The 15,025-nt window shown below is 46.7% G+C and overlaps 1 protein-coding gene across 6 annotated transcripts in view; it reads right to left on the reverse strand.

Annotated features, from left to right (window-relative positions):
• Nucleotides 1-14,383, reverse strand: part of PRDM12 (PR/SET domain 12) — a 26,736-nt gene extending 12,353 nt beyond the window's left edge. For 4 of the 6 annotated variants that reach the window (XM_083423907.1, XM_083423905.1, XM_083423906.1 and 1 more), the window contains exons 1-3: nucleotides 14,224-14,383; nucleotides 9,027-9,187; nucleotides 7,054-7,451 (exon numbers count right to left, since the gene is read on the reverse strand). In XM_083423907.1, coding sequence (XP_083280033.1) covers nucleotides 7,054-7,318 — 265 coding nt within the window. In that variant the 5' untranslated portion in view covers nucleotides 7,319-7,451; nucleotides 9,027-9,187; nucleotides 14,224-14,383. The remainder of the gene's footprint in view (nucleotides 1-7,053; nucleotides 7,452-9,026; nucleotides 9,188-14,223) is intronic. The other 2 variants (XM_083423904.1, XM_083423903.1) reach the window with 2 other exon arrangements.
• Between the last annotated feature and the right edge of the window lie 642 nt (nucleotides 14,384-15,025).

Consider the following 15,025-nt stretch of genomic DNA (forward strand, 5'->3'; position numbering starts at 1 on the left):
ATTTCAATATGAGTAGGAAAATGAGAGTACCCCCAAACATATTTTTTTTAGAAAAAAAGCACTGTGTATACCACTTCCCAAACAAGTGAAGGGAGTGCTCTGGATGCAGAGTAAGATGAAGCGTATATACAGCCAGAGTCCCTGGAGAATACCAGGGGGTTATGGCTGCATTACTGTTTTGCATTAAGGGCCATAGGAGCAGGCTGGAAGAATAATTATGCATTTTTCATTCCAGTTCATTAACTGCATATGACACTTGATTGTAAAGAAGAATAAAGCAGTTTATAAAATTATGAAATGATCAGGTTTTTTAAAAAGCAGTTCAAAGCAACTATTTGAAACCTAAGAAAATAATTAAAATCAAGGAGAAGCTAAAAACCAGATTGAAAGACACATTATATGTCTCTCTGGGGAGGCTTGCCTAAATAAAAATATTTTTAGCAGGCGCTGAAAATAGATTACAGCAAAAATGGCTGCCTGAGTTCAATGGGCAGGGAGTCCCAAAGTTGTGGGTGCCGCAATAGAAGAAGTAGGATTGAGGTACACTGGGTCCCAAATGAAAGACCAGTGTAAAACCCAATCCATTCTTGATTTGTTGGTTTATTAAAAGGTTTATGGACAGGATTTTAGTTCTTAAAGGGGTCACAAGACACGTAAGGAGGGTGCACATTCATACAAAGGGAACACCCCTGAAGGAATTGTGAACAGATGCCCCTTTGCCTACCCAAAAGAATGTTGGGAACTCTAGTTTTCCCCTCACAGAACTACAGTTCCCATCACAGTTCCCTTCAGAAACTACAGTTTTTGGTATTATTATTACTATTATTATTATTAGTGTGCTTTGCATGTACAGTGTGTACACAGCCTAACCCAAAGTATATAAATTCCTCTGGGAGAATTCACTCATTGCCCCATCCATATGCATAATGCATCACAGAACTGGGTGCACTGACTCATGCTCAAAACCCCACCACCACCATTATTCTCAAACCTTTCCTCTGTCATCTCCTTCTCTGTCTAAATTTAGAAGCACCCTATGGCAGAGACTAGTCCAGGTTACATTATTATGGATGTATCACTCCACTTGGATTAAACAGGCCATGCCCACCATGTATATTTAAAGCCTATTTAATGCACCTTTATATTATGTGGCTTCTCCTACCCACCCGGTATCCTGGGAGCTGCAGTTTGTGGAGGGTTCTGGGTAAACTACAGCTCCCATGTTTCTTTGGGGGAGCCACGTGCTTGAAATGTGCACTAAATGTGTGTTAAAAGTATGGTGCAATTGTGGATAATTATTATTATTATTATTATTATTATTATTATTATTATTATTTTGGGTGTGCGCACGTCTGAAAGCCCTTTTAAATTGGGAGAGACTGACTATGTTAGATGTATCCCCTGAGTGAGAACTTAGTTCAACGCAGCCTATTCATTCCAGTGCGTAGATGATCAAAAGCCAGGAGTGCAAGACGGCACAGGAGCAGTTGTACTATCTATAAAACACACTCTGTTAAACCTACATGGCAGTCCCCGTTGCAAACACACGTCCCTTTTAAAGAGGCGATTGGACTTCTCCAGCTAAGACGCCAACACAGCAATGGAGACAAGAGAGGACTGCTGATCCAGAAGTGGAGCCAATACGAAGTTTGCAGAAGTATGAAAACCATTTTAAGAAAACTAAAAGAGGCACATCCCTCTTGTGTACAAATGAGAACCATGGGAAATAAAGCTAATGGAAAGAAAAATAGGAAAGGAATGGAGTATTATGGTGAAGGGTGCAAACATTTTATCACAAGCCTCACTTGTAAGTAATGTTTGAACATATTTTGGATTCCACAGCTCAAGCCTTGTCTCTGTAACAAAGTACATCATATACACATAACAGAATGCTCTCCCCAGAGAGGCTTGCTTGGCACCTTCATTATACACCTTTAGGCGCCAAGCAAAAATGTTCCTCTTCAACCAGGCCTTGGGCTGATTAACATCTTATGCACTTTTTAAATGTTTTAAATGTTATTGGTTTGTGGTTTTTGTTCTTGTTCTTGTTATGCATGTCGTGTTTTTATTTTGTATTTTATGTTGCGAACCGCCCTGAGATCTACAGATGATGGGTGGTATACAAATTTAATTAGTAAAATAAAATAAATAAACACTGAGCACCCGTAGAGCACCTCAGCACACCACAAATGCAGGTGATAGCGTGAGCCACATCAGCATAGTGCGTGGAGGAACAGTGTGCTTCCAAGCTATGTTCTCTTGAAGAGATTTGCGTTATTCTTTAGCCTTAAGGTTACAGCAATCATTTTTTTAAAAAAATGCTTACCTCTGAATATCAGGCGCCAAGAAGAAAGAATGGGATGGGTTGTCCCTTTAAACCTGGCATTTGGCTGTCCTCCATTGGAAACAGGATCTTAAAGCAGATCAACCATTTTGTCTGATCCATCAAGGCTCTCCCTATATGCTCTTAAAATCACTTACGCTCCGGAAATGTAGCCTCCACATTCAGGAAATGGGCCAGTTACCAATTTGCCCAACACACAAGCGTGCATGCACACACACACACCCTACAAACACACAGACACACACAATTCTCACAAACCATCACTGTTGTGTGGGGGGGGCACTTCTCTGTTGAGTGGAACCCTGATGAGTGTCCTCAAAGTCTTATCTTGATGACCCCACAGACCCCTGCCAGGAACCTACCATACATACTAGGAATGCACACGCTTTCATGATAATCCACACAGACACACATCTACAAATCACGCTGAACACAATGCCCATGTGAGGTATGTGGAACACATAGGTCCCCCTTGCCGCACCACCCAACCACAGACCCCAAAAGCACAATCACTTGGCCCTCAGTCACCAACTTAGAGAGGTGTGTGGATGTTTGGGGTAGCTGTGAATTGGGGTCATTGTGGAATATGTTGGCAGAGGATTATAGCCCACTGAGTTTTACTCAGACTCACTGTTGGATATAAGCAAGAATATTGGGGGCTCCTGGGTGTGGCTTTCTCAAGGAAAAGTATGCATTGGTTAACCAATTGGTTAAGATGTCCCCTCTGAAACTTCAAGTTCCACTTCAGGGGAAGGGGGAATGTCCATGGATAAGTGGAAGAGCATCTGCTATGAGTGCAGAAGGCCCAGGCTGAAACCCCACCACCACCACAATGGCATCTCCAGGGAAGGCAGGGAAGATGCCCCACCTGAAACTTTGGAGAGCTGATGGTGGTTAGTGTAGACAATACTGAGCTAGCTGGACCCAGGGTCTGACTCAGTGTAATACATCACTTTTTGTTTTAATCAGTTGCTTATTTAGAACCATGAGGACTAGGTCCTTAGTTATAGGGAAAGGCTGTAGTTCAGCAGCAGAGCATCCGCTCTGAGTGCAGAAGATCCCAGGTTCAGTCACCAACGGCATCTGCAGGTAGAACTGGGAAGGCACCCAATCTGAAACCCTGGGAAGCTGCTGCCAGTCAGTGTAGATAATACTGAGCTAGATAGTCCTAAGATCTGGACTGGTATACAAGCAATGTTTGTGTTCCAGTTGTGCATTGAAGTATGATTCAACTCTGAACTAAATAGTTTTATGGGGACCTCAAATAAGGTAAGTCCCTGTTGCATTGGGAGTGGGGTCCTGCTCATTTTGCTGAGTGGGGTCTAGACATCTGCTGTGCACAAGTCTTGCCCTGTTCCTTGCATGGGCAGTGAGAAAAACAGTTCTCTTTCGTCCACATTCATGGGGCCCTTTTTTTCTTGTTTCAAAGCAGCTTTGTTGGCCTACCTCTTTCCAGTGGGCTTGCACATCCTCCCCCTCATCAGTGGCGCCATCAGGGCAAGACTTGTCTGGGGACCCTCTCGGCAGAATAAGCTGGAGCCCCCACCCCTCAAATGTATAACTGCCACAGTTGGAGTTAAGTGAAGTTAATGCACATTACCAGCTGAGCTGAGGAACACAGGGAGCTCCACATACTTTAGCTCCATTTTGTCTACACTGACTGGCAGCAGCTCTCCAGAATTTCAAACGGGGTTTCCCTCCCAACCCTACCTGGAGATGCCATCCGGGGTCGAACGTGGGAACTTTTGCGTGCAAATCAGGTGCTCTACCGCTGAGCTATGACCCTTGCCCTAAAAGCAAATTAAGTTTCTAGTCCTTGTTGTTCCGGGGAAATAAACATATTTATTTTGCAGGAACACAAAACAACACACACAGAGGCAAATGGTCATCAAGTCCAGAGTTGAAAATTGTGTGCTTGCTGGTTTCCCACAGGCATTTGGTTGGCTGCTGTGAGAACATGACCGCCAGACTAGACAGAACCCCTGGCCTGATCCAAGCAGAGATCTTTTGGGGATTCTAAACTGCGCCCCTGCTAACCTCACACACAGAGTCTTTTCACTCACAGATCTTCATTGATGGGGTGTGCAGCACAACGCCCCTTGACTGAGGCCCTGTGGGGTGCATATACCCCATGGAACGGGGTGGAGGAGAGCTGGCGCATAATCTTTTACAAGCCTCCCTTTCTAAGCCAACCTGGGAAAAAGTGGGATGTGGAACAAGGGGGTTCCTGGGCTGGAGGGGGGGAGGGTGGAGAGGGTTAAATAGTGTCCATTGCACTCCATAAAGCAATTTGTCACACTGTTTAAAGTGATCTGCATTCATTTAAGTCCCTTGGATAGAAAATCACTAATTCTAAATTCATTAGCCTTTGGAGATCGCTGTTTGCCCGTCCATGGTCGGCCCTGAATGCCCTCAGAAACTTGTTCTAAAAGGCCCAGGAATTTCTCTGGACAAAATGGGAGAGATTAGCTGGTTGACATCCCCTGAAAGGCCACAGAATGGAGTTTTCATGGCAAATTAAGAAAGGAACAGTAATCTTCCAGGGAGGGTGGGGGGAGTGTAGAAGCAGGGAGTCACGGAGATGCCAGCAGGGAAAATAGACCGTCCTAGGATTGATGAATGAGGGGAAAGCACTTGAGACATTTTGAAGAAAAAGAAAAATGTGACCCCCCCCATCAACCCTTTCTTCTTCTTCTCTCCACCCCCCCTCCCAAATTGCCCTTTTAAAGTTCTTGGTTTAAGTGGGAATTTCTCCCCCCCCCCCCCGGCCCTCAGGTCAGGCCCAAGTTAACTAAATGAATTTAAAATTTCCTTTATCAGTCAGCTGCTATTACACGCCTAATAAGAATTTAAATGCCAAAGGCTTTTCAAAGAGAGAGAGAATGAGGCTCATACTTTTTGGGGGGTGAAGAGCTAAATTCAAGGGGAAGACAGGGAGTGAGAAAGGCAGAAAGGGATTATTTTAAATATATATATATTTAAAAGATAGATTTAAAAACATATTTGGAAAGGAGGTCAGAATATGGCACAAATTTACACTCTGGTTATGTTGAGGGGCAGAAAAGTATGTGTTTAGTTCTTCTGAGAGGGCGGGTGAGGAGAAGGAGGGGAGAGGTTTTTGGAGACCATTCGGAGAACACTGATGGGAAATTCCCAGTATCAGAGTGCTTTCAGAATTGGTCTATTAGGCTTTTACAGAAGCTGGATGTGTTGGCTGATTTATTTATTTTGTTTTTGGGTTTTTATTTTTATTTTCTCCTGGGGGAGTAAATCAAGGTCTCCTGTTACTTCATCCTTTTCCAAGGGTGGGTGGGGTGGAGAGCCCAACCTGATCAAGCTTTTTAGATTTCTTTTTGAGGACAGGTAAGTTACTTCCCATCCGTCCCCCTCTAGGAACACATACTTCTGCTGTTGCTGCCGGCATCCTTCTATCTCGAGGGACAATGGAAGAGAACGCTGCGGCGGGGTAAAGTGAGACTGTTGGAGAGTTACAGCGCCTGCTGTGGAAGCTGCCTCCATACTGACTCAGACCACTGGCTCCATCTGCTCAATATTGGCTACACGGATTAGCAGTGGCTTTCCCAGGATTTCAGGCATGGTTCTCCCCCTACCTGGAAATGCCAGCGAGACCTTCTGCATGCAAAGCAGCTGCTCTACCACTGAGCTACTGGCATTCCCCTTAAAAAGATCTAAGATTCCAGTCCTCCTGGTTCTGAATTCGAGTTTGATTTAAGTAGGGAACGTGGGGAGCTGCCTTCTACTGAGCCAGACCAGTGGTCCATCTAGTTCAATATTGCCTACACTGACTGGCAGCAGCTCTCCAGGAGATCTCTCCCAACGCTACCAGGAAATGCCACTGTGGATTGAACCTGGGACTTTCCAGCTCTACCGCACTTCCTTTTATTTCTGGGGTTGCAGAGAGCGCAAGGAGAGAAACTCTGATGATTTTTAGCAAGACTTTTACGCATCTTTCGTTAGAGGGGGAAAATTATTTTCGAAAACCCATGCTTTGGGGGGAGGATGTGAACTGAGGGGCGGAAGAGGGGGTGCTGGAAATTACTCAGCACGTTTTTCTTGTGAGCCAGGGGTTCTAAAAGAACTTTGTGCCTCGCAGATTTGGGGAAAAGAGATCCCTGATGAATCCACAGGCGGAATGGGATGCCTTTAGGGCATTTCTTAATAAAGGCACATTTTTTTTTTTAGGCGGAGCTAATACTGTGGAGAGCTACCTCGGGGCTTCATCGCGTCCGGTTTCAGTGGGAGAAATTTCGAAAGCGCGCCTCAGTTTTCCTCATGGAAGGTAACCTCCCCCTAAGGCAATCTCCCCCCCCCTCCTCCCAAAAAGTACGTCTTGGAGTCCCGCTGAATACTGCCCAGGAATGCAACACTCAGTTTATAGCCCTCTTTTATTTTTTAAAAAACAGTCAAACTTCCTAAGGCTGTAACCCTAACCCACTTACCTGGGAGTAAGCTCCAAGGGATGCAATAGAACTAACTCCCAAGCAAACACGACTGGGATTAAACTTTCCAGCTGCCATCCTGACCCCACTTACCTGGGAGCAAGACCAGTTGAATGCAACAGGACTTACTCTTGAGTAGACACGGTTAGGTTTGAGCTTGGAAATTATTCTCTCACACCCTTCTAGACCTCTATCCACACACACACACACATCGACCCTCCAGGAGGTCTCTGAGGGCGATAGACTCACCTCCAGAGAAGGACTGAGCCAGGACCTCCGCCGTGAAGGCCGTTTTGGGGTTGCTGTGCGCTCCTCCTCCGCCTCCTCCGCCTCCACCACCACAGCCCCCGGCGGCCTTCTCCTCGAAGAGCTGCTCGCCCAGGACGTTCCTCCACCGGCCGTAGAGGAAGCTGTGCAGGATGTCCGACGTGATCACCTCGGCCAGCGAGAGCCCGGGCCCCTTCAGCCCCCCCTTGAGGACCAGGGCTTCCGCGGGGAGCACGGAGCCCATCATAAGGACAAGGTGGGGCGAGGCTTCAAGGGAGATAGTAGGTTTTGGGGTGTGTGGGAGTGTGTGTGAAAATGGGGGGCAAGATTGGAGCTGGGGTCTGCGTGGGGGTCAGAGATCCTGGGCAGCTGGCTCTGATCTGTTCGGGGAAAGAGAGAGAGAGAGAGAGAATGAGAGACAGAATGAGAGGGAGGTGGGCTGTCCCGGGAGCAAGTGGAGACCCCCAAGCCACTGCCTGCTTAGCAAGTGGCAACAGAGTCTTCTGGGCCCAGATCCTGAGGGCTGGTACTATATATGCGCTCCGATGACCCCTCTAATTGGTTATTAATAACCCCCCCTCCTCTACCACCCTGACGTCGCAAGATAGACTTGTTCTACCAGAAGGAGCCAGCGCTTGAGAAAAGGGAGAGAGTGGGAAGGAGGGAGGGGGGCCCTCCTCCTTTAGAGGGGGTGGGGGCAGCTGATCTAGGCAGAGGTGGGGGGGGAGGGAGAGGCGGAGAGTCTGCCTTTCCTAGCCCACCCTGAGCCCACCAATGGAGGCAGAGACAGAGAGAGGCAGGACGATGTGTAGGGGGGGGGGGAGAGAGAATCACATCTTTCGACACCTGCTATTTCCAAAGGTTCCTGGCACACACAAAAAGCCTTGCCAGCCTCTTTAAACAACTCCCGGGAGGACTAGGGAGGAGAAGAGAGTTTAAAAATTAAAATAATAATGTTGATAATAATCTAGGAAGGGATTCTGGCACACGCAGAGATCTCATCGCACCTGCAAGGTCCGGGGATCTATCCCCCCCCCCTCGAATGGAAAGAGGGGTCTTTTTTTTAAAGCGCAAAGAAGGGGATACTGAGGCTAGGATGAAGTGGGTCTTCATTAATGGGGCACGTGGAGAGCCTCCATACACCCGCCCAGAGGTGTAAGGAGCGGGCGATCGGCTTGCGTTCCAGCCGAGAAAGAGAAAACGACGAGAAAACGAGAACCGGGAATCTTAGACGTGAAACTGACCCGGGAAATGGACGAGGCGCGCTGCGCTTGGGTTGGAAACTGAGAGACAGCGCAGATCGGAGGGGTCCTCTTATGTTTTTGAAACAGTATGAATAAATATAGATAGATACTTCTCCCACCTGCCCCAGCTCCCAAATATTACGCAGACCTCCACAAAATCTCGAATCCTGCTTCCCTTAGCAAAATCCACAGCACACGCGCCTTAAGATGTTCGAGTCCTTCCTAAGAGTTTCTGAGCTAGTGGAGACGGGGATCCGCGCGCTTCTTTGGACGCTCATTTCCACCCAAGCGCTTTCTCTCCCAATCCGATCGTCAGATATTATGGACACAGGTCGCTTTGGGAAGAGACGGGGACGCCCGGCGAAGGAAAAGGGGGAGCTGGGTCCCCATAGGAAACTCGGGGGCGCTCTCTCTCACGCAAAGATTGAGGGTTGTTCAGGAAGGGCAAGTCAGATAGAATTTCAGTGTAGGATTAGGTGTGGGAGAGATTGAGAATAAGAGACTACAGAAGAAATTGTTTTAAGCAGATAAGTCAAGAGGAATTTTCTGAAGCGCTGGAGCTTGTTCGAAGAACGTCTCTTCCTAGCTGGATGGATGGGGCAGAAAGAACGCGAAAGCCGCTCCGTGGATCCGCTGCTCGGAACCGCTTTCAAGCGGCAGAAACGGGAACGTCTGAATAATAATAATAAAAAACTAGCCTTACAGAATTACCTGGGTGAAAATACAGAATGTCCTGGTCGTGTGTTGATTTTTTAAAAGCAACAATCTTTATCTGTCTCACGCATACCATACGCGCTTTTTCGTTTTAAAAACGAAAATGTTTTTTTCATAGTTGATGTTTTGAGGGATGATCAAGAAAGGAATCAAGGATTCTAAATAAAAACAAATATTCCAAATCTGTCAGTCTCTTTCTTTTTCAAATAACGCCGCCTCACTTTTTTAAATCCGGAGTGGAACTAGATTAGAGAGAGAGAAGCAATTTGTTTTTCTTACATTTCAGAACAGAAATCTCCCCCCTCCCCTCTTTAATACCAAAAATGTTAATGTCGACGGCTATCGTTATAACCAATGATAATTAGATACGGATCGGTTCCCCTTCACCACCAATTAAGTTGCCTCAAACCGGATCAAGAGGCGAAAACGCTTTCAAATCCGTTTAGGCGCCTACGAGACAGGGGTCCAGGTCTAGGATGTCTTCTTAAAGCTTCGCAAAGTGCATCATCCCTAAAACTCTCCGGCGGAATACAGGATCTGCCCTTTTAGGCTGAAGGCTACGGGACCGAGAAAGATTTGATTGACGACTGAAAAAACCCCAGTAGGAAGCATTTTTATTTTATTTTCTCCCCGACATCCCCCACTTTTCTAACCGTCAGTAACAGAAGCAGATTATAGGGGCGACGCGCTATTTCTCTCCCTGGGCATAAACACAGTCCTGAGAGAATAGAGGGTTCAAAAACAAAACAAAAACAAAAAAACCCCAGGCAGCCATCTGCGCAGCCCGGAACCAGGTTTGCAAGTCCCGAACAGGTAATCGGAAGTCTCTTTCCCAGGGGAAAACGGGCACTGCCAGGCTCCTCAGAGCGGCCACCTTTCGCTTAGGGAGGATCCGATATGGAAATCGGAAAGGAACTCAGAATTTCTATTTCTATTATTATTATTATTATTATTATTATTATTATTATTATTGTCGTCGTCGTCGTCATTAAACAGAACCACAGACATCTGAAATAGGCTAAAAGCAACGCCTTGAACTCGGATTTAGGGGCGCAAAGTTTGTGAACAGTTGATACAGAGAGAGAGAGAGAGAGAGAGAGAGAGAGAGAGAGAGAGAGAGAAGCGCACGAGAGAGGTAGATAGAAGAAACGCGGAGGCACATACATCAAGACAGACAGACTGACAGACAGACACACACGCACACCAGAAAGAGAATTAGACATACACAATTAGATACACGCAGAGTTAGATAGATATGCACAAAGGTATACACGCGCACACGATAGAGAACGAGCGAGAGAACGAATTAGATGAGTTAGATAATACACATCGGTACGCGCACGTTATTTAGAGAGATACGCAGAAAGTTAGATACAGAGACACACACAGAAAGAGACACGCAATATATAGTTATGCACAGATATACACGGTGGAGTTAGACACATATGCACACTCTATACATACATAATACATACATATAGATACACACAGAAATACAGATAGATATAGGGAGTTAGACAGAAACACAAAAACCAGACGTATTAGAGACTCAGAGGTTCAAATTTACACCCCCCCCCCGCAAGTCTTCCCAGCTCTGCATCTCCTCAGTCGTCCCCTTTGAGATCCTCACTCTTCCCCCTCCTCAAAAGGTAATTTTGCCACTGGTTGGAGAGGACCAACTTCGCAATCGATAGGTGCGGTGGGGGGGGGGGGAATAAAATATATCCGGCCTCACCGTCCCCTAAGAAGATGTTTTAGGTACAGAAAGATATAATATTAAAAGATTCAGAGGGGGAAAGCTATTCCTCAAATAAATGAGTAAAAAGTCTGTTGTGTCTTTAAAGCTCCCTGGATTTCTTGGGTAGAGGCGTAGGAAGGCTGATTTGCTTTGCCATTCAGGTCAAGAGATATGAGGCAGGGAAAGAACTTGCATTTGACTCTTGGTACTGTAGGACGCGGATTCTCACAACCGCTTTACACGGATCATCTATTTCGCAAGACGCTGAGGTTGAAGACGAAAACGGAGCGGGGAGGGCAGGTTGGGAAGCTTGGAATCCTCTTTCCTTTGACAGGCTTTTGTGATCGCTGACCCAGGTTCACACGGGTTTCCCATCCATACTAGCAAAGTTGCGCCTGTGCTGTGCAGTGCATGTGTTTGCTTGTTGCACGTACGGGTTTGTTTGTTTGTTTGTTTGTTTGTTTGTTTTTAAAAATCTTTAGTAAGAAAGAACCTTGAAACGGTGGAGTACAGATCACATGTGAAGCAGCGCGGCCCCGTGGCAGATTCATCAACACGGAGTAAAAGGATCTGATTATGGATAGGGTGTTTTAATTGCAGAAATTTTATTGCTAAATGAAAATTCCGGACGGGAGGAGAATAGAGTACTCTACTCTCTTTCGCAACAGGCACCCATTCTTTCCCGGGTTTGTCCTCGCGCCTTTAACGCGCCACACGCGTTTCGGAGAGGAAGCTGCGCGTGGGGTTCTGATCCTAGGAAAAAACTCTCCCAGCTGATTAATTATTTTGGCCTGGCTGCTGCTGGTTAACAAAAGTAGGGGGTGCGGGTTGTTGACGTGAAACCCAATATGCTTTATCTCTGTAGAGACTTTTTGCTTCTCCTGATCAGAGGACACATTGCAAGGGACGAAGCTCCCGTTCACAAAGGCTTCCAGCAAGGTCCCATCAGCTGCTCATTTCAGGCAGGGGTTGTATGCGAGGGAAAGTTTGCAAATCACCCGGAGGGCTACTCATGAGCATATTAACACTAAGGCTGCCCAGGGACTTTACTAGGCACCCAGAATATTCGGGGAACAGACACCTGTTTATGGGCCATTTGCAAAGTTAGAAAGTACAGCTGCAAATGTGGGGTTTAAATGTCACAGGAATCCAGTCAATTCCATGCCCCACCCAAAGCATCAAAAGTAAGTTATTTGACTGTCAGATCTCTTCACCTATCAGGAAAGTTCTTCAGCTAATTTGCATCCAACCTTCGGTCACCTTCCAAACCAGTTCCACTTCAGTTTGATTACACCCCCACTAACGTCAAAAAGATCCTCCTCAGAATCTGTTCAATTGTCCGTCAGTTACTCCCATTTATTACTCTCCCAAGTCATACCTGGGTAAAGTCTTCTCGATTTAATTTAAGAAGCAGGCAGTTAAACTCTAGAATTTAGCCCCAGAAGAAGTAGCAATCGCCACCAACTCAGATGGCATCAAAAATTAGGCAAAATCTTGGAAGACAAAGCTATTGATAATATCCTACTCAGCTACCATGAAAAGTCACACACCCTTCTTTTGATTTCCTCTGAATCTGTTACTCAGAAACACTCAGGACACTTCGAGGCCCAGGCTATGTCAGCCTAGTGAAGGCTACCACCCTGGTAAAGTAGCCTGGATGTGAGACCTCATGGGGAATCACCTGCAGGCTGCATTGGCTTACATCATGGATGGGGGAACTTTTTCAAAACTTTAGGCAACAGCCTTTGGGATAGCCATGTCTAGAGGTAAGAGAGCTTTCAAGTCCCCCAGCCATGAACGGAGGATGAGGGATGGGGGACGGACGACGATCCAGATTCAGCAGCTCATAACTCATCCTTCTTCAATAAGCCCTTTCACAGGAAGACACCACTTCCAAGTTTGCTTCACATAAATTCAGGTGCATCCATTACCACGTTCTGGAGCACACCCTACAGGAGCTGATGTCTCAGCACTAGCCTGGCTCAGACTGAAAGCCTATATAACAGGTGAAAACTCTGCCCCTTTCTGGCTCTCAGGAAGGCCCCAACTCTGGCACATGCCTACACAAGCTTCCTTCACCTCCAGAGCAGTCGTGTGCTGTTGGCCAGGCACTGAACCTGATGATCGTTCAACTACCCTGGCCCTAGTGGCCACTCCATTAGGGCAAATGGGGCACTGCCCCACCAACCTTAGCGTGCCCTCAGCCAGCCCCCACCTGCTTTCCTTTCTTACCTGCAACCAGTCCAAGGGGCAGCCCTGTCTGTCAGCTTTCTCCTTCTTAAGTCTCAGGTTGTCCTTGTAGAACTCAGCAGGGACGAGGATTGGGGCAAACCTAGAATTTGTTTGTTCTGCCTGTCACTGGCTGTGGCGCCACCTACTGTTGGGCTCCCTGCCTTCCACCCTACCAATCCCAATGAACACCATCCATCACTAGCCCTGGAATTAATGGGGGGGGGGGCAGCTGGCCCAAGCTCCACTGAGAAGCTGAAGCAGCCAGCATGGGAACCTTCAGTGCTGTGGCTGGAACTGCGGATCTGGAAGTTCTGCTAGTGTGGGAGTCCACAGGGATATTTAGGGAGGCTTTTCACCGGAGGCAGTTTTAGGGCAGCACAGCAGTGATTTAGAATGGTGTGAGAGGCGGAGAGGGATGCCAAATTTTAGTGTTGCACAGGACACCACTAAATTCTGAGAGCCCAAAGTCTGCCACTGCTTTCGCAGACACCCTAGGATGTTCTGGAGGGCGCACTGTCACCTGCAGGCACCACACTGGCAAAGCCTGACCTAAACAGCCTCCATTTCTTCAGCTGAACTGCATGAGGTGCTTAGATGTGAGGCTGCACTGGTGGACTTGACAGAGGGCCAATAATGTTTTTATCTCCAAGTGACTCAGCAAATAGATTTCTTCAACTTAATGCGGAGCCTAAACTGACTGCCAGGTCTGAATTGTGGAAGGGATCTATGGTAGGCACCCACCACTCAGACCAAACTGGTCTGACCAGCTGGTGATATCTGAGGTACTGAGTACAGTGGTACCTCAGGATAAGAACTTAATTCGTTCTGGAGGTCCATGCTTAACCTGAAACTGTTCTTAACCTGAGGTTCCACTTTAGCTAATGGGGCCTCCTGCTGCCGCCGTGCGATTTCTGTTCTTATCCTGAAGCAAAGTTCTTAACCTGAGGTACTATTTCTGGGTTAGCGTAGTCTGTCACCTGAAGCTTCTGTAACCTGAGGTACCACTATACTGGGGGTGGGGGGATGGGGTTGTGTTGATATGGATTGGGCTGATCCCTTATTGGCTCCACCTCTTTCAGCTTTGTCAGTGCCCTCTCTTTAAAGAAACACACAATCCAATCCAAACCAGTGCAATCCAGTGTGAACTACTCTATTCTCATATTGTATATCATATCATATCATATCATATCATATCATATCATATCATATCATGGAGATACATACCTGCCTGGGCTTTAAGATAATAACCTGCTGTCTCCTGCCCAGTTTTATAATGTTACAGATACCGCAAGCTGGCTACATCCCCTCTCTGAAACTGCAGTCAGGATATAGAAAATTCTGAGCCAGATAGACCCCTAGTCTGACTCAGTAAAAGTCTGATGAATTGTGGCCAGAAGCAAAATCAGTAGCCACTGCAGCGTTTGCTGGATCATTGTGACATCATCCCCATGAACGTTTGTGGCCAAGTAGTCATGGTTTGGCTGCTGTGATGCTCAGGAGTTGTGAAAGTGTGTGCAGAAGGTCAAAGAGTGCCAGTTGTGGACACTTGGCTACTTGGTTGTGGACACTTCAGGAACTAGCTTGGCATAGAGAAAATGGATGCAGAAAAGTCTTGCTCCCTCTCTCATAACACGAGAACTCATGGATGTCCAACGAAGCTGGATGTTGGAAGATTCAGAGCAGATAAAAGGAAGTCCTTCTTGATGCAGTGCATAGTTAGACTGTGGAACTCGCTCCCACAGGAGGTAATGATGGCCCCCAACTTAGGTGACTTTAAAAGAGGTTTGGACTGATCAATGGAGGATAAGAGCTGTTTAAAAGTGGAACAGACCTCCTCTCCTTCCTGGGAGGTTTTTAAGCAGAGGTTGGATGGCAATCTGCCAATCTGTCTTGGATGCTTTAGTTGACATTCTTGCATGTCAGGGGGTTGAACTAGATGACTCTTGGGGTACCTTCCAATTCTATGATTCCAAGGCTATCAATGGCTTCTAGCCGTGATGGTTACATTCTGCCTTCACTGTCAGAA

This window comes from Podarcis tiliguerta, assembly GCF_965153285.1.
Source record: "Podarcis tiliguerta genome assembly, chromosome: Z".
NCBI classification, from domain to species: Eukaryota; Metazoa; Chordata; class Lepidosauria; order Squamata; family Lacertidae; genus Podarcis; species Podarcis tiliguerta.